This window comes from Oenanthe melanoleuca, chromosome 9, assembly GCF_029582105.1.
Source record: "Oenanthe melanoleuca isolate GR-GAL-2019-014 chromosome 9, OMel1.0, whole genome shotgun sequence".
Taxonomy (NCBI): Eukaryota; Metazoa; Chordata; class Aves; order Passeriformes; family Muscicapidae; genus Oenanthe; species Oenanthe melanoleuca.
Genome location: NC_079343.1, coordinates 6,027,726 through 6,045,666, shown reverse-complemented (window position 1 = coordinate 6,045,666; position 17,941 = coordinate 6,027,726). Strand labels below are relative to the sequence as shown.

Sequence of the window (17,941 nt, the reverse complement as noted above, 5' to 3'; positions counted from 1 at the left end):
GTGCTGAGTCACAGACATTGTTTTCTACATCCAGCCCACTCAGTAGTGCCGTCATTTGCATTTTGGGTAGTTTTCTTTGTGTTCCTTCCCCTTTCTGAGAGGGGCAGGAGGCAGAATAGTGGCCACGTGAGGAGGCACATCCATTCTGGGAAATCAGGCGGGTGTTTCTGTACAACCTCACTCACGGCCAGCCTGGGCAGCTCTAAGGAACTTGGAAGGGCTGCAAAAAGGCAGTTTTTGCCTGGGGCTGGCATGTGCCCTTCCTGGGTGCTTTCAGGATGCCCTTTGCTTTCCACTGCTCCCCCTGCAGAAACCAGGACTCAAGGGGCGAAGGTTGACAATGTTCCTCCCCAAACACCCAGTAAAATCAGTGATTCAGCATCCAGCAGTAGTTGTAGCCCCTGGGATGCACCTCAATTCCCTCCTGCAAAAGCCATTGATGCAAACACACCCATTCCAGCATTTCCTCCTTTCCAATTTTCCTTCCTTGCTGAAGTCCTGTGCTGCAAACCATCACCATGTCTTGCTTGGACACAACTGCCCCTCACTCATGTCTAACATCATCCCTGAACCACAGTCAGGAGAGAACAGGCAGCAGTGGAACACTCATGCATGGGATCACACCAAGAAAGCAGGGAGTCCCCACCTTTGTCTCTGATGCCAATCCCACCATGCCTGAGGCACACTGAGAGTCCCCATGAAACATTGCCACCATGTGCAGAGATTTTATTCCTCTCCTCTTACCTTCAGCTGCTCCAGGCTCCAGCAGGCTCCTTTTTTTGGAAAAAAAGGGCTCCATGTGGGCCCCTGTGCCAGATTCCCATTTCTTGCAGCTTCCCTATCACCACCCCACATGGTCTGGATGGGACCAGCTCCATCTGCATGCATCCCAGCTGCTCCTGCAAGGGCCTGGGAAGGAGAGCTGAAGCAGAGATCTACTTTAGCTTCAGTTTCCTCTTTCCTCCCCCTTTAGAAAGAAGAAACAAAAGCCCAGAGGTATGTTATATTAATTTATTTGGGACACACCAAAAAGGAAAGTCAACAACCGTTAACGTACAAAAGTACAGAATCCTGGGACAAGATTTACTGTCCTGATTAAAAAGGCACCATGGTCCCAAAGAAGAGTAATCAGAATACCAGAATGCATGATTTAGAAATTTCCCCCCTGTTGCAGCAGAAACAGAGCCAGGCTTTGGCTCTATCCACAGTCAAACCCAGTTTAAAAAAAACCTAAATATGATTTTGATGTGATAAACTCTGCTCAGCCTGTACAGGATGTCATGAAAAGAATCACAGCCTAGAAGTTGGTCAGATTTTTTTTCATCTTTTTGTGAAACAGTGAAGGTGACTAATCACTAAGTAGGTAACAAGGAAGAGAGCAGACTGCTGACACCTGTGGCTTGACTTTCTGTCAGACATGTCAGTTCAACTGAGAGCAGCAGGCTGAGTGTGGGGCTTCTGAATGAAATGTAATTCCCTGTGCTAGACAGGAAGTCAAATTTGACAACCTTAAATTCCCTGAATCCCTGAAAATCATAAAGCACTTTACAGCTGTGTTCCATATCCAAGCCAACCCCAGTGGATTTGCTTTACACACAAGCATTTATACTGTCAGCTATATCTGTAATAAAAAGGGGGCTTACAGCAGTTATTAAAAAACTTCTACTTTGGCGAGGTCCGAGCTTGGCTATATTCCCTGCTGAAACAGAGCTGCTGGTGTAGAGACCAGTGAGAGGCTCAATCCAGCACCTCCGGGCTGGAAGGCAAATAGTTTAAACGTGACATAATTTGCATGGGGAGGTCAGTGAAGCATGTCAGAGAGAGGAGATGGAGGGAGGCTGTGAAGCCTCAGGCAGCAGAGGCTCAAGGGTGCTGCTACCAAACCTGTAAAACTACGAGTGGTGCAGAGCAGGTGGCGGTCACTAAATACTTTGGATAGACTTACCAAGACGAGCTTGTCAGAGAGACAAGACAGAGCAAGGACCCCGGCACTAAGGAGCAGAGTCCCTGAGAAGGGACACGCAGCTCACAGCTGGACAAATCTGTGCCAGGTGGCCAAGGCTGGAGCCTGCCTGGGCAGCCCGGCCAGGGCCGCCATGTCCCAGGAGATCAGCAGCTGCTCTGCATTTCACTCCTCCTTTGGCACAGGACTTCAAAGCAGTCCGTGGACTGATTCATCAAAAGTAAATGAACTGTCAAAATTATTCGTACATGCATTTATTGTTAAAGGGAGCAAAAGCCAAAGAATGAAAGAGCATGAGTTAACGTCAGTAAATGATGTGCAGGACGGAGAGGAAAGAAACAGGGAAAAGCTGAGATACTGGAGTGGGGAAACCAACATTCACACTGGAAGGTAAATTTTAAAACCAGGCAAGTTTGAGCTCTTTCTACCACAGATCTTTTGTGGACAAATAGAGACTTGGGAGTTTTCCATTTTCAGTGTGGTCTGGCAAGGTTTGGGCATCTCACCAGAGTGATCTCCAGCACTGCGTCTCACTGGAAGTTCAAGTCTCTCACCTTTAAAAACCAGTAAAGCAACTCTTAACTAAAAGTCACAGATACGTCACTGCTCAGGATGTATGTGGGCAAGAGGGTCATGCTTTGTTCAAACAATCTCTGGGTGGAAAACTACCATCTCCCCCCGCTGGCCTACACCACCTCGGGGGTGGAAGAGCAAGCCCAGATCTGGGTGCCTGCTGCTGTGAACACCACAGCTACACCTGGGAAGGCTTTTTCTTCCATATGTCCTAAAAAGGCAGTATAGCAGTTTATAAAATTACTCTCATCTTAAAACTAAACAACGCAATTTGTATTTTCTCCTATGTTAACCCCCTCCCCCCAAAGATAAAACATTACCACTTCATTTAGGATTCACAACCCAGATCCTAGATTAGGGACTTCTTGATAAAACTCATCCAGTTATGGGAAGGTTTATCCTGATCAAGGAAACGTTGGTAAAATAGAATCTAGAATAAAACATTCAGAATCATCAATGCTTTAACAGCCAAAGCACTCCACTGTCTCCTGCTCTCTCTTCAAGCAGGAGAGCAGTCCCTTTCCAAAAGCACAGCATGCCTCTCTGGGGCTGTTGACACATGCTGCAAAGCCACTTCCTTCCTGGTAGAAACGCCAGCTCCCGCAGGAAGAGGCCAAGCACCTTTCACCCCCACTGCAGCCAGGGCTCTTCAGCGCAGGGATTTTCTGTTAGCAACAAGTCCAAGTTATCACCCTGCAGTAAATCTGAGTCCTGATTCACGGTGTTAGGCCATCACTGGCTCAGAAATGTTGAGAGACTTCCAAACCCCATGGATGCAGACAGGACCTTGGAAGAAGAGGCTTATGTGCTACGTAACCTTGGATCATCCGCTGCATTTGAGCCTTGGCATCGCTGTCTGCTGACAGCTCATCCTTCCAAATCCATGTGGTTTAGTCCTTGCTGCCATTGTCATCATCCCAGCCCTCTTCCCTGGAGGCAGCACGTTCCTGAGCTCTGGCTTGAGGATCTACAACAATCACTTCCAATGGATGGTGGGGATTTCAAACTTGCCTAACGTGTGCATTGCCACCTTGTACTCCAGCAGCTCTGCCCGCACTCGGTGGCGGGCGCTAGCAGTTTTTCGCCTTTTCTACAGTCTCGTAGAAGCCAGGCCTGACCCTGCGGATGCTCATCCGTATGTGCTCGCCCTCCAGGGGCAGGTCAGTGCCAGCGGCGGCCGCAGTGCAGCGGCGCTTCCGCCGGCCCCGCAGCGAGAAGGCCGGGGCGCCACCGTTCTCCTCCTCTGCAGGGTACAGCTCGTCCACACTTGTGCCCTCGTCTGACTGCTCCTCGCCCTTGTACTTCATCTCCTTTGCCTTGCTGCTCTCCTTCTCTTCCCTGGCAAGCTTCCTGAAGTGCTCCAGACACTGTATTTTCTGCCTTCTTTCCATCATCTTCAGCTCCTGCTTCTCTGTGAAATCTTCATAGTACATTTTTCTCTCGTTCCTCTGATCTTCCAGAAACTTCCACTCGATGCTGGTCATTTTTATCCCACTGTACTCCTCCAGTTTATCCCTCATCTGTGTGTCTGTACAAAACACGTCAAAGAGCTTCTCTGAACTCTCATTGAATCTGTCTGCTCGCTCGGAAAAAGCCTGGTTCTGTCTCTGCTTCCTGGTCTGGTACAATCGGGTGAACTCCTCATACATTTTGAGGATGAGTTTCTTTATGTTCTGCGTGGCGATGGTGTGCAGGTTGCAGACCAGCCAGTGTTCCTGCAGGTGCTCTGCGAGCAGCTGGGCTGCGTCCTCCTTGGAGCGCTGGGCCTGGCCGGCCCTCTTGGGCTGCAGCAGGTACAGCATGTTCTGCACCACATCCTTCTTGGTGGGCAGCACCCCTTGCGCGAAGCCCGAGGACTCCACGTATTCCACAGTCCCCAGGGTCTTCCGTGCCCTCACCTCAGTGTCCAGTGATTCCATCACTGCTCGGTAGTTCTGTGGTTACGACATAACCTGAAAGACAGGAGGAAAAGAGAGAAGTATGTCAAACGAGGCAGTTTTTTCCACGCAGCAGAAACAAGCCGATGTAAGCCGTGCCGAGGCCAATGGGACGCGGGGCTTTGCGGCGCTCCGCCGCTGTTGGACGGCTGCGTTAGCCCAGCCCATCCCAGCCTCTGCTCCGCGAGCCTATCGCTCCTCGGAGCGGCTCCCAGAGCCTAATACGGCGCGTCTGCGTGCGGGAATTCGGCTTTAATTGAGTTTTGCACTTCGCCTTATCAATTACAGCGAGGCAGGCGCGCTAGGGCCGCAGCCCGGCCGTGCCCTGCCCGCGGCTCCGCCCGCCTGACCCGCGACAGCGCCCGAACCGCCCGCTCTGCCCCCCGGCCCGGGGCACGGCCCGCCCGGGGCACGGAGCCACGAGGCACGGCCGCCTTGGGCGCATTGCCGGGCAGCTCCCGCGCCTCGGCCCCGCACCGGCTGCGGCACGCGGGGCGGCCTCCGCCGTGCAGCGCTGAGTCACGGCCCGGCGGGCCCCGGGCGCTGCCCGCCCTAGCCCCGCGCGGAAGTCGTCACTGCTCGCCCCGGCGCCCCCTGCCCGGCGCTCACCGCCATCGCGCGGAGTGCGGCGCGGAGCCTGCTCGGGGCGCGGCACAGGAACCGTACGGAGGGTGCCGCCGCCATCTTGGCGAGGGGAAGCGCCGCCGCTCCCTGGCCTTGCGTCTGTCCCGGAAGTGCCGCCCAGCCCCGCGCGCCGGAAGCGCACCGCCTCGCGGGCCACGCCCCCTCCGCCTTATGCCGCGCGTGAGCAGCGCGTGAGTGACACCCGCCGCGAGGTGGGGGAGAAAGGGGTACAGGGGACGCGCACGCCGCCCGTCGGGGGCCAGCGGGAGCCCCGTGCGCTCGCGGGTGCCTGGCTAATGGGGATGGCGGCAGCCGATTGTGCGGCGCGGCCGGGAGAGAGGGGTGATGGCGGCCGCAACTGCGGGGCAACTGATTGGTCAGTGCCCTCAGGGGGCAGCGGCCAGCGAGCTGATTGGTGGGTGCCATTGTTGTGGGGCAGGAAGCAGGGAGCTGATTGGTGGAGCGGTGGCTGTGGGGCAGGCGGGAGGGTGATGGGTGGTTAGGGTGCCTCAGGCAAGGCAGGTGCCTGGTCGCCCATGGGCAGCCGCAGGTCTGTAACCCACGGTGCCAGGTTGGTGACTGCTGCGAGACGGTGACAGTGACGGCAGCTGTGACTGACGGCAGTGATGGGCATGGGGACAGAGCCAGTGGAGGCGCAGTGTGACTCATTGGATGGGTGAGGCCCTGCCCTGCCCTGTACCCCCACCCTGTGCCCCCCACCACCCCTTATTTGCCCCTGCCTCTACAGAAGGGTCTACCTGGACTACAACGCCACCACCCCTCTGGCCCCCGAGGTGGCCCAGGACGTTTGGGATGCCATGTGCCAGGCCTGGGGCAACCCCAGCAGCTCCCATCCCGCAGGTAGGGACGATGATGGGCCATGTTGTCTCCCCGGGCTGGGCCCCGTGGTGACAGGAGCCCGTGGGAGCTGCTATATCTGGTTCTGCAGGCAGGAAGGCAAAGGAGCTCATCAGCAGCGCACGAGAGAGCCTGGCAAGGATGCTAGGAGGCCGCCCTGAGGATATCATCTTCACCTCAGGGGGCACGGAGGTGGGAGCAGGGGAGACCCCCTTCCTGGGCATCCCTGCCCACCAACCCCTCTCCAGCAAGCAGCGAAGAGGAGGGTGGGGATGAAGACTACTATGCTCCTTCTGAGCCTCCATTTTCCTACTCCTTCCTTCCTTCCCTCCTTCCTTCAGGCAAACAACATGGTGATTCACACTGCCTGCAGGCACTTTCAAGAGAGCCAGCATAGGAGGGGGGACAGCCAGGGCACACCACACATTGTGACATCGAGTGTGGAGCACGACTCCATCCGCCTGCCGCTGGAGCAGCTGGGGAGGGAGGGCCTGGCAGGTGAGTGGCACAGGCACAGGTGAGGTTTGAGCGGGCGACTTGTCTCTGCTGGTGTTTTTGGAGGAGGGCTAGATCCTGCATGCTCTGTGATGGTCCACTTTCTCCCCCTGGAGAAGGGCACCATTTTCCTCTGTGGCTGCCCATGTTCCCCCAGGCTGAATGTGTCACATCCCTGCTCTGTGCCTGTGCTCCCACTGCCCACACACTCCTGCCCTTCCCATTGGGGCACAGGCAGCCATGAGTGCTTACAGCCTACCCAGCCAGCCTCAGGGCTTGTCTCCTGGCCTGCAGAAGCCACCTTTGTGTCTGTGTCTCCACGGAGCGGGCAGGCAGAGGTGGACGATGTCCTGGCTGCCATCCAGCCAAACACCTGCTTGGTCTCCCTCATGTTGGCCAATAACGAGACCGGAGTCATCATGGTGAGTGTGGGCAGTGAGGGGGACAGGGAAGAGATAGCCTTGCAAAGAGGCAGTGACAGAGGGAAGCAGAAGGTCCCTGGGATGCCAGCCCTCATTCCTGCCACCAGCCTGTCGTGGAGCTGAGCCAGCGCGTCCGTGCCCTCAATCAGCGCAGAGCAGCAGAGGGTCTGCCCAGGATCCTGGTGCACACAGATGCAGCACAGATGATTGGCAAGGGGCGTGTGGACGTGCAGGAGCTGGGCGTGGACTACCTGACCATCGTGGGACACAAGGTGTGGCCCTGCTCATGTGGCCCAGCTGCTGATCATGCTGTGTGACATCTCTGCCGGAGTGCCAGGAGGACTTTGGGTGCTCCACACAGCTTGGTGCCTCACAGTGGCCAAAGATGATCTGCTGGGTGGTGCTCTGCAGACAGACTTCATTCCTGTGGAACCTGTCTGGGCTGGGGGGCAGGAGACTGAGGATCGGGAGCAGCTCTGCAGTGCCTTGTGCCTGTGCAATGGGAAGGGGCCAGCACTGGAGGGCACTCAGATTTGGGCAGAAGGGCAGGAAGCACTGTCAGTACTGTTAGTGTCCCCAGGGTCACTGTGGCTGTCCCCACAGTTCCATGGCCCACGGATCGGAGCACTGTACACCCGCAGCCCTGGCACCACCAACCCGCTGCACCCCATGCTCTTCGGAGGGGGACAGGAGAGGAGTTTCCGGCCAGGGTAAGGGGGTTACCTGGAGAGCTGGGCCGCTGGCTGGTGGCCAAGCCACATGGGCTGCCTTGTGTGAGCTGAGGTGGCAGCTGTGCCACCTGCCAGCCCTGGGGCGAGCAGCCCAGCACAGCAGGGAAATGGATCCGTATATGGAAACTCCCTGGAGCTCAGGCTTCACCAAGGGTGGAACTGTCTCCTTCTCAGCCATCTCAGAGAGGTGTCCAGGAGCCCCTGCCAGCTGTGAGGGGTCCCATGAGGGAATGTCTGTATCTCAGGGTTGGGTTTCTGGTCTGGAGAAATAACTCACTGGTCTCTGTTCCCTTCCAGCACCGAGAACACCCCGATGATTGCCGGCCTTGGCCAGGTCAGTTGGGATGGTCAGGGTGAGTGGTGCAGACCCAGCACAGAGGCAGCCATTTGTGGTCCCTGGTCATCAGAAGGGACAAACTCAGGATGTGGGAGGGAGGGTGAACTGGGAAAGTTCCAGTGCCAGTCGAAAGAGACGTTTTGGGGCACTTGCTGCAGGTTTGCAGCCCTGCCAGTCACCCAGCTCACATGGCACACGGCACTGAGAGGGGACACGGACCTGGCACTGGCTGTTCCAGGCTGGGCTCACAGCCCGGGAACCATGCACAGACGGAGGTGTCCAAGGGTCACTGGTTGAGCCTGTCTTTGTGTTCTCAGGCTGCAGAGTTAGTGAGCAAGAACTTGGAGGCCTATGAGGCTCATATGAGAGATGTCCGGGATTATCTGGAGGCCACTCTGGAGGTGAGCACATCTGGTCCCTTCCCACAGCCTCAGGCTGCAGGGTGTGGGGCCTGGAGCAGGGTGGGTATGTCCATCTGGCTCTGCCCACTCCCTCAAAAGGACAGAGTTGCTTGGAAACCCGGAGAGGTTCACAGCCCTCTGATTTCTCCAGGCCTCCTTTGGGAAGCAGAGGATTCACTTCAACAGTCACTTTAAGGGCTCCAAGCGACTCTGCAACACCTGTAACTTCTCCATCCTGGGCTCAGGCCTTCAAGGTAGCTCTTACCTTACCACTGTCTTGTGATGGCTACACAGAGCCAAGCACCTGTGCCTCACAGCACCTGTGCCTCACAGCAGCTGCAGCTGAGACTGGCAGGCGCTTGGCGTGGCTCAGGCAGGGAGGTGAGGCCTTGGAGAGAGCCTTGGCACTGGGAGAGCTGTTCTTGTGTTGCTTGTGGTGCAGGACGAAGGGTGCTGGCTCACTGCAAGGTGCTCCTGGCTAGCGTCGGGGCTGCCTGCCACTCTGAGAAGGGGGATCGGTGAGCAGACAGCTTTTCCAGCCCCTGGGTGTCTTCCCATGGGACAGCAGGTTGGGAGGGATGGAAACAGGACAAGGAGAGAGACAGTGGGTGGCTTGGGCAGCATCACCTTTAACAAAGAGGGTTCAGACCTTTCCAGAGGGGCTGAAGGGGATTATTGAAGGAGATACAGCTGAAATGCTCGATTGCTGCTTCAAAGGAGTTTGTCCCTCCCAGCTTTGGTGATCCAGCTGAGCTTGAAAGTCTTTGAGCTCCTGACACTACCAGAAGAGAGCCTGCCTTGTGTCTGTGTGTGCCTGGCTCACCTACTCCAGCCCTGCTGGGGTCTCCAGAAAGCTCCTTCAGGGAATATGGGGTCTGTGAGTGCTTTTGGCCTGGTCTAGAGACCAAGAGTTGCCAACCCACAGGGACATTGAACAGGTTCTTGTAGAAGAGTCAGATCCCTCATGGGGCAACAAGCCCAGTGGGATTGGGTGCCCCTGGAAAGCAAACAGGGCTGTGCAGGGAACAGGTGCCCTGGAGTGTATCTGCAGATGTGGTTCCTCCTGTGGCTCGGTGAGGCTGAGGATGTGTGGGACTTCCTCAGCCTTCCAGTCCAACCTCCTCCTCCTGGCTGTGTTCCAGGCCCTCCCCAGTGCTGCTGAGCTGTGGGATTCCCCCAGAGGTGGCACAGAACGCGCTGCGGCTGAGCGTGGGGCGTGGCACCACACGGGAAGATGTGGACAGGGCTGTGCAGGACCTCGTGCAGGCTGTGGAGCAGCTGGAGCAGGATCAGGCCCCATAGACTGATGGACACCACTCAGGTTCTTGGGGTGGGCCCCTGGGTGAGAGCTTCCATGCCAGCCTGGGCTCAGGGGTGGCAGGGGGAGGTACTGAGGAGGGGGCTTGGCTGCTCTGGGGCTGGGGGAGCTCCAAGGCTTGCCCAGAACTCAGCCCCGCTGTACAGTGGAGGCTTTTGCAGAGTCCTGCTGTCCAGTACATCTGGCTTGCCAGATCTATCTAGCTGGATTCCTGCACATGTATATGTTGGCGCAGCTAAGCCTCAGAGCTTGGGTCCCTGCAGAGGGACAGGCGTGGAAGCCACGGTAAGAGAAGCCTCATGACCTGGTTGCTTTCCACAAATGAAGCTTTTCCACTGCCTGAGCAGCCAGAGAAGAAAGACCATCTGTCCCAGAGTGAAATGAGTTGATAGAAGCACAGCAGGATTCTGGGCTGGGAACTGCTCTGCCCTAAGCTATTGAAGGGATTTCTGGCTGGACAGAGCTTTCCCAGCACTGCTTTGCTTTACCTACTCCCCTTTTTCTGTCCTTCCTACAGGGGGCAGAGCTCCTGTTGCCAGCTCCACCTGCTCCTCAAGGAGACAGCTGTGACTATGCCAGCACCTGAGGGAACCCTGCGTGGCCCAGGGAGTTTCTGGCCTCACCAACACTGGAAGACATAAGTGTCACACGGATCAGGAGCTTTGTCAGCTGGGCTGGCTGATATCAGGGAACTTGGTCTCCCTAGGTATTCATAGGAATAAAAGTAAATGCTTTTTCTTTTCACAAGTAAAATATATTTTCTATGGGGGAAGCTGGACTGGTTAGAGCCATCTGAGTGATGCCTTTTCACTCAGAAAACACTCATATCACAGAACAGAGGCACAGGCAGCTGGAGTGGGAGGTTCCTGCAGGCCTGGTTGGCACAGAGCCCATGGACACAGATCCTGGACTTTCTCTTTACAATGTCCAGGAATACTATTTGGACTCATAAAACCCTGGAGCTCTTTACAAATCCGATGTCTTACTGGATTTTAGTACCCAAGCAGCCTGACTGACAGTCACTGATCCTGCCAGGCTGGTCAGTATTGCCAGGCTGCTCACACCTCCATCTCAAATGCATTATTGTTTTTCTCCATTTTTCCCCTCCCTTGGATAACAGTCAAAACCTCCTTTAGAAAAAAATGGTTCCGTAGAAGGGATTTTGGTCTGCTTCAGGGCTAGATCTTCAATCTGTCATGGACCTTACAGTTCCTGGGGACCTGTCACAGACAAAGCAACAATGGAGATTCAGTTTCCCTGCAGGACATCTGGGTTTTCTGCGTTTTTTCAGCCAGAAATTTAGCCACAGAACACAAAAAGTTTTACTGACTTCTTTATACACAGAGGAAACACAAGTTTTAGCCACAGAAATTTAGCATTGCTCCACTCCATTTAGAATATGACAGCCAAAGCTTAAGGAAGCATTACAGAGGAAATGACAATTTGGTTTGACCGTTTTAATGGTTTTGCTGCTCTTCTTTGTACTACCACAGCACACATGAATGAAAGTCACTTTTGAGTCCCTCTGTATTGCTGTATCCAGAGAAGGTCAGGAAGAGCTTGGCCTGCATTTCAGTGGGCCAGGCTATGCTGGCTGTGCACCCTGTGTGGGTATGACAGAATGGTTGTGTGCAGCAGAACAAATCCACCTGGCACAGGCACCTGGAGATACCAACATTGCTACATCAAGCTGAGAAGTGAAATGGTAGAGAGAAGGCCTGGCCACTACGCTCAGATACAGGAGCTGAAAGGAGTCACTTCCACATGGTCACAGCCAGAATCAGACATTGAAAACTGACACTCATTTAATGGACAAATCCACAATCTCTTGATAATCTTGCCTTCTTAATTCCTTCCAGGAAAGTTTATAACACGCAAGGAAAAAAACACTCACCAAAATAAGCACTGCTCCGACCACATCCCAAGTGTGTGGGAAGCTGTGCAGCACAAGGAGCTGCAGGACCATGGCAATGACGATCTCCAGGTGCTGCACAGTGCTCACCAGAGCAGGGTGGAACTTGCCCAGGGCATGGTAGACTCCCAGGAAGGCTGCAGTGGAGCACAGGCAGATGGCAAGGAGGTAGCTCCAGGTTTCCCCATCCAGTGGGACAATTGGCTCTTGGAACAGAAACATGGTGGATGCTCCCCACACTGTTCCTGTCCAACTGAAAGTGAACAGTGCTGTCCACATGCTGATGTTGTCTTTGATGGACCTGTAGACTATCATGGAGAGGGCAGTGGTCAGACCAGCCATGACAGTCATGGTATAGCCAAAAGCTTCCTTCCAGGTGTTCAGCAAAGAGTTCTCCTCCCTAACAATGTTGGGGATCATGACCAGACAAACACCGAACACACTGCCAAGGACAGTGACTATGTCTATATAAGCCATTCCTTCATCTATGAGTAAAAAAGCCAGAATGGCACTGAACACTGTGGTGGTGGCCCTCCACATGATGGTCCCATTGCTGGGGGGCACTATGGAGAAGGAGGTGTAGGCACAGGTGATGGAGATGACATTGCAGACCCCGTAGAGGAGCAGCCGGAGCCGGTAGCCTTTGGGGCCAAAGGGAGGCTCGTGGTGGTAACACACAGCAGTGAGGGAAAGCACCTGCAGGACCGAGCGGATGAAAATCAGCTCCAGAGATGGCACTTTGGAACGGTCAGAAATTAATCTCGTGATCAGAGCCACACATCCATGAGCCACGGCAGAACCAAAAAGGACTGCCCATGTTTTCCTGGACTGCAGTACATTTCCTTCATATAATTGCTGGGATTGTGAAATCTCATCAGGTTTTGGCAGTTGTGTTGGCTTGGTGTCTATTGTACCAAAGAAAATCTTTTCTCTCTTTTTCCCATCATTCAGTAGTCTTCTTTTAGGATTATCCTCCATAAATACTCCAGTATCTTCATTAACATCCTCACATGCCTCTTCTCCTGGCTGGGGATAATGAGAGGTGTATTTTACTGTTACTGTGTTGGGATGAATTTTCACTCGCTTTTTTACTGGGTATTTTTGGGAAGATGTATCCATTTCCTTAGAGAAATGCCCTGGTCTTAAGAAAAAAAATGGAGACACACTGTTATTTAAAGAGTAGTTGAAGATTCATTAGGATGTAAGTGCTTTTAGTGTTTACAAGCTGTTTTTATCAAACAAATCCAAATACTAGTAGCGTGTTCCGTGTTCCGTGGTTTTGCTTTAGTTTTCCAGAGTTACTGCTAAATATCTTTGATGGCTGGGCCGTTTGGATGTCCTTAAAAGTAAACCGTGGTACTTCACTTTAGGCAGTAATTTTTGAAAATAACATATTTTGTCGTGATAATGATATGCATAATGAATTCTAGTATACTTTAATAAGAAAATTCTCTTGCCAAGCTTTTTACCCTGTAATTATGCATTATTATTAATGGCTTGCCAGTGTTACAAGATCACAGGAGAAACTTGGCTGGAGGAGGTGACAGAGAGTAACACAGGGAAATAGGGAGCACCCCCGGGCAAGTCAGGAGTTTGCATATGGGTAACAACACATCTTTGAATACAGCCGTGACAGTGTTAAATCCTTCTGTGTCCTCGTGAAGGGCCATTTCCCACTACACAAACAGTGCCTGTGATTCCTGCGGGGTGGGGCAGTAGTTTAATTAAGGGAGGGGTACGTCATGGAAATTATTGTTTTCACACCATCTGTGCAGAGCCTTCCAAGTGAAGAGGCAGCAGGAGCAGTGAAACCTCCCCTGCCTTCTTTTCACCCCAGCAAATAAAACCTGTGCAGACCTTACCTGTGACAGAAACATTCGATCCCAAGGCAGAGGGAGGAAACACCTCTTCATTATCTACATCTTCCATGAGCTATCTAGACAGAAACAACAGCTCTCAGGTACCAGCAGGGAAGGTTACAACCATCTCGGCACAGAAAGTAAAACCCAAGGGAGGCTCAAACCCCAAACCACTTTAGACTGAGAGAAAGCAATCAGTGGCATCTTGTCAGCATAAGGTTCCTAGAGCTCGACAACAAGCCGATCCGCGCTGCCATGCCTGCCGTGCTGGCCCATGACGGGCTGCAGAGGAGAGGGAGCCCAGGAGGACCCGTCCTTCTCGCCTGGAGCACCCCCCCAGCAGCAGCAGCAGCAGCAGCATTTCGTCCTCTGCGGTGGCACCGCAGCATGGCTACAGACAGTCCTTGTCCCCAGGGAGTACCGCAGCATTCCTGGGGGCCCTGGCGGTGCCAGACCACCGCCGCTGGGCAATGGGCTGGGCGTCAGGACAGCAGACTGTCAGGGAGAGCACAGCTCTAAAGGCAGTGCTGAAGTGCGGGCTATAGTTCCTCGCAGAAACACTAAAAATACCGCAGCCAGGTTCAGTTCTTGGCGTTTTCTGTGCCTGTGATCTGTGATAGCCAAGCACTGCCTGTGTCTCTGGCAAATTAATTTACATGAGAATGGGACAGTCTGCCTTTTTCCTCACGGGCTGAGTGTTCATTAACCCCCTGTTGCACCCCAAATAAGCTGTAGCCGACTCCCTGCTCTTCTCGTAGGGATGAACAGGAGCGGGGACATGGGCAAGCACCAGTCCCAGCTCTGGAGGAAGCAGCAGCACCAGTTTGGACCTGCACAAGTACCAGGGGCTGAGGACGCTCCCTAGTTCCCCGTTCTCAGGAGGCCTTGCCCAGCACTGCTGTTCAAGTTTTTCTGCTGCAGACCCAGGGCCAGAGCACACCCTGCACCTCCTGCATGGTGAAGAGCATTCCAGGGTGTCCAGGGGCTGCTGACCGGGTGAGGAACTTGAGAACGAGCAGATGAACGCCAGGGAGAGTAAATAGAGCTGGTATCAGCTGTGCTAGCAGGCACTTCAAACAAAACATCAACATTTACCAACATCTGCCAGAAGTGTGCCCCAGGCTCACCTGCTACATTCACTTTTCCTTCATTTAAATTGTTCATTTCCGAATCTTTTAACATGCAAATGCAAACTGCACTGAGTGAGTCCGGGAAGGCAGTGATTTTCCCCTGCACAGCTTTTCCTAACCTTAGCATTTCCACTGTGTTACAATCCACAGTTTTGCCTTACAGCCTTAAAAAAATTAAGACTTTCTTGCTTTAAGGCACAACATACTGGATAGTGAATAAAAAAAGTGGGAAGAAAAGAAAAGTGGACAACAGAAATTATTATTAGATTGGCAGTAGACCGCTCGGTAAACTCATTCATTTCGTTAGAAAACAATTGAGTAAAAACACTGCAACTGGTCCTGAAAACAAAACCAAAACAGCTAATTTGTTACCGTGAGCATACAACGGTAACTTTCTTGCTTCCTGGCTTCAGATTACACTTTCTTTCAACAAATAGTTGCAAATTCAACACAACAGTTGCGAATATGGCACTGGACCTGTGCAATGTATTCAGGGATCTCTCTGGAGAAAAACAATAGATGTTGAGCCTGTAGCTCAAAATGGCTGTTCTGCACAGAGCTGCTCCCTCAGGACTGCTCAGCTGGGAACCACAACACTTGGGAGTCTGGAAAGTGGAAGGGCAAACACGTATGAAAGGCAGGAGATGGGAAGTAATAAAGAACAACAACAACAAAAAAACCCAGGAATACTTAGCCCAAAATTTCATTTTCCCAACTAAATACTGAGTGTATGACAAATGTGTTGCCAACCCTCCCACAACTCATTTGTTTGCAGTCTTTGGTGACCTTGCTTTTCTTAATCAGTGAGATTTTCCATAGAGACTGAGATTAGAGCATATCCCAGATCCATTATGTGTGTCCCTGATACAAATTTAAAATAGGCAGAAATCAGCACAGCTTATACAGACAACTTGCTACTTCTCTTTCTGCCCAGGCCTTTTGTAGAGATGAAATTAACTTTTTATTTTTCCTTCATATCTGGAAACTTAATGTGGCTTATTTGCATTTTCTATTAAAAATACAAGTTGATTTTGAATCAAGTTTAATATGAGGCTGAAGATGAAGCACTATGCAAAACTCTGAAGTTACGTTAAAAAGAAATAATTCCCTATTCAGTCTGGGACACTGATTTAAATGAACAGCTCGTTGAAATCACTGACTGCAAAGTGTGAACCCTGTTCTCCCTTGGGGAACAGTCACTGTAGATCAAATAAAGGGCACAGATCATTGATAGAATTCAAACCATGATTTCTTTTAAAAGAAAAAAAAACCCCGAATACTTCTTCCCTTCCTTCCCTCAACCACTGCAAGTGCTGGTTAGCCAGGTAGAAATAGGTGATTGATTATCTGCCCCCTGACTGCTGGGGGTGGGAGCCTGAACTCTCCTGTGCTTGAAGGAATGAAGGCTTTGTGGTCTGGTGATTCTAACCACCAATCTTGAATAAACTCACAAAAAATAGTCTCATCTTCTGCTAGATTGGTTAAAATCAGTCAGGCTACTGAAGTGTTATTATGAAAGACCCAGATGTGGCAATTCCAGCCACAGATAGTGGGGAATAAGTCAGCTACCCCTGCACTCTGAAAGACAGGCCCCACAGGAATGCTCCTTTGCCTCTTCTGTGGAAAATCCTCCAATCCTGACCAGATCAGGCTGAAATTACCAGAGGGCTGCGAGCAGTCTCAACAGGATAAGTACAGACTGACAATTCTCCCTGAACATTACACAAAGACCACCCGCCCCTGGAAACTCACGGAACTGACTGAACTTGTGCCACCTTCACTAAGCACATGTGTGCACTGACTTCTCACCATAAGGGGTTTTCTTTTGATTCCTTATCAGGTGCAGGAAAATCTCCTAAAGTCCTGTTTCAAAGCCATTAAACCACCTGGAAATTCTTAGGTATTTCACACTTCAGGCAACTGCACCTACCAAGGGATCTACACTCATGTGGTGTATGAGTACCTTTATCTTTTTAGCCAGATTGACATAAGCCAATTTGATTAAAAATACATTGCAAGAAACTCAAGTCTTTATTAATATTTAATGGATAGCAAAAGGTGTTTAAGAAAATGAAGAAGCAATTACATGAATGGTGGTTTTAGCACTTAAGCACAAGAGCAAACGTTATACACAAACCAACAAACCGGTATCCCATGTCTTCAAATTAATTGAGTCATATCCAGCAGCACTGCCTGAAGGAAGAGCCAGCTCACCCTTCACTGAATACAAATACAAACCCTACACTAAAGTCCCACGAGTTGTCAGTAGATTCGTGATAATACTTTGCTGCCCAAAAAACGACCTCTATTTGTGCTAGCTCACTGAAGCAATCTTATTTGATGAGATATGCCTTCAATTCTCCTTGCTTTCTCTATTCTCTTGCTGAATAAGGGCTCCATCTGCAGCCGTTCCCATGAAAAAATACTATTTTCTCATTTCTCCATTCATGCCTGTTGCCTGCTGCAGCTCCTACCTCTGCAGCAGCAATACTTGCATTAAGTGATTTTGGGAGAAGATCCACTTTGCCTGTAAACTTCCAATTCCATAAACCTTTATCTGAACAAACCCCTTCAGACAGCAGTTCCAGGCATGGAGAAAAGAATAGAGACTATATTACCATTGAAATATAGTCCCCTACAGCACAGGAAAACAGCTCGGTTAGATGTAAGAAAGGTTTTAAAGAGGTACATTACAATGGGTGAAGGACGAGACGGCACCTTCGGTCCACAACGGCCGATGACAGGTCGACATTAGAAATACCTCACTCACTGCTCTGGATCCGCTCCCAACCATCTGCAACCCGCGGCAGCCAGCGGTACGTGCGGGGTGTGCAGGAGGGGACAGTCGCCTGCAAAGCCACCGAGCTCGGGGGCGCTGCGAGGAGGGCGGCACCAATCGCAATGGCAACTGTCGGGACGGCACTCGTCAGAGGACGCGGGGCGTGTCCATGGGAACCCCGGCAGCGGCTCCAGGAAAGCCCCTCCGGGAAGGAGCGGGCGGTGGCTGCCCGGCCTCGGTCCTCGCCGTGCCGCGCCCTCCGCGCCGCCCCCGCCATGGCGGGGAGCGCCGGCCCCAGACACATAACTGCCACCGCCCTGACGCCGCGGGGCCCACCCGCCGAGGCGCCGCCGCGGGCCGCGTAGGGGCTCCGGCCCACGCTGGGCCCTCAGCCCTGCTCTGTCGTGACAGTCACGACCCCCTTCCCCCGTCCGTATCCCTGTCCCTGCCACTTCACTAGGCCCGAAGCTGTGCCCTGCCACTTCACTAGGCCCGAAGCTGTGCCCCGCCCCAGCCCCATCGCGACAGATGCCCCCTCCACCGGTGTCCGTGTCCCCACCGGCACTATCGCGACAGTCGACACCCCCCTCCTCCCCCCGGGC

General features: G+C 52.7%; 3 protein-coding genes across 17 annotated transcripts; 1 reads left to right on the top strand and 2 right to left on the bottom strand.

The window, feature by feature from the left end:
• Positions 1-997: 997 nt before the first annotated feature.
• LOC130256631 (uncharacterized) lies at positions 998-5,251 on the bottom strand. Its single transcript, XM_056498426.1, has 2 exons — positions 5,083-5,251; positions 998-4,488 (listed from the first exon to the last, which is right to left on the bottom strand). Exon 2 carries the CDS (start codon positions 4,453-4,455, stop codon positions 3,607-3,609), a length of 849 nt encoding a protein of 282 aa, XP_056354401.1. The 5' UTR covers positions 4,456-4,488; positions 5,083-5,251; the 3' UTR covers positions 998-3,606.
• SCLY (selenocysteine lyase) lies at positions 5,202-10,412 on the top strand. 5 transcript variants are annotated; one of them, XM_056498410.1, is made up of 14 exons: positions 5,202-5,288; positions 5,669-5,773; positions 5,846-5,958; positions 6,047-6,147; positions 6,297-6,453; positions 6,745-6,872; positions 6,980-7,144; positions 7,476-7,582; positions 7,901-7,937; positions 8,258-8,341; positions 8,493-8,595; positions 8,784-8,859; positions 9,484-9,662; positions 10,177-10,412. In XM_056498410.1, the coding sequence occupies exons 2-13, from the start codon at positions 5,724-5,726 to the stop codon at positions 9,641-9,643; spliced, it is 1,281 nt and encodes a 426-aa protein (XP_056354385.1). In that variant the 5' UTR covers positions 5,202-5,288; positions 5,669-5,723; the 3' UTR covers positions 9,644-9,662; positions 10,177-10,412. The 5 variants fall into 5 exon arrangements, 4 of the variants coding, with proteins under 4 accessions (XP_056354385.1, XP_056354386.1, XP_056354388.1 ...); XM_056498411.1 differs by having other exon boundaries at positions 5,235-5,309; XR_008841158.1 differs by lacking the exon at positions 8,784-8,859.
• Positions 10,413-10,976: 564 nt separating this feature from the next.
• Positions 10,977-17,768, bottom strand: SLC35G2 (solute carrier family 35 member G2). 11 transcript variants are annotated; one of them, XM_056498421.1, is made up of 3 exons: positions 15,038-17,768; positions 13,434-13,507; positions 10,977-12,597 (listed from the first exon to the last, which is right to left on the bottom strand). In XM_056498421.1, the coding sequence occupies exons 2-3, from the start codon at positions 13,482-13,484 to the stop codon at positions 11,461-11,463; spliced, it is 1,188 nt and encodes a 395-aa protein (XP_056354396.1). In that variant the 5' UTR covers positions 13,485-13,507; positions 15,038-17,768; the 3' UTR covers positions 10,977-11,460. The 11 variants fall into 11 exon arrangements, with proteins under 11 accessions (XP_056354396.1, XP_056354395.1, XP_056354397.1 ...); XM_056498420.1 differs by having other exon boundaries at positions 17,255-17,768; XM_056498422.1 differs by having other exon boundaries at positions 13,434-13,503; positions 17,255-17,768.
• Positions 17,769-17,941: the final 173 nt, after the last annotated feature.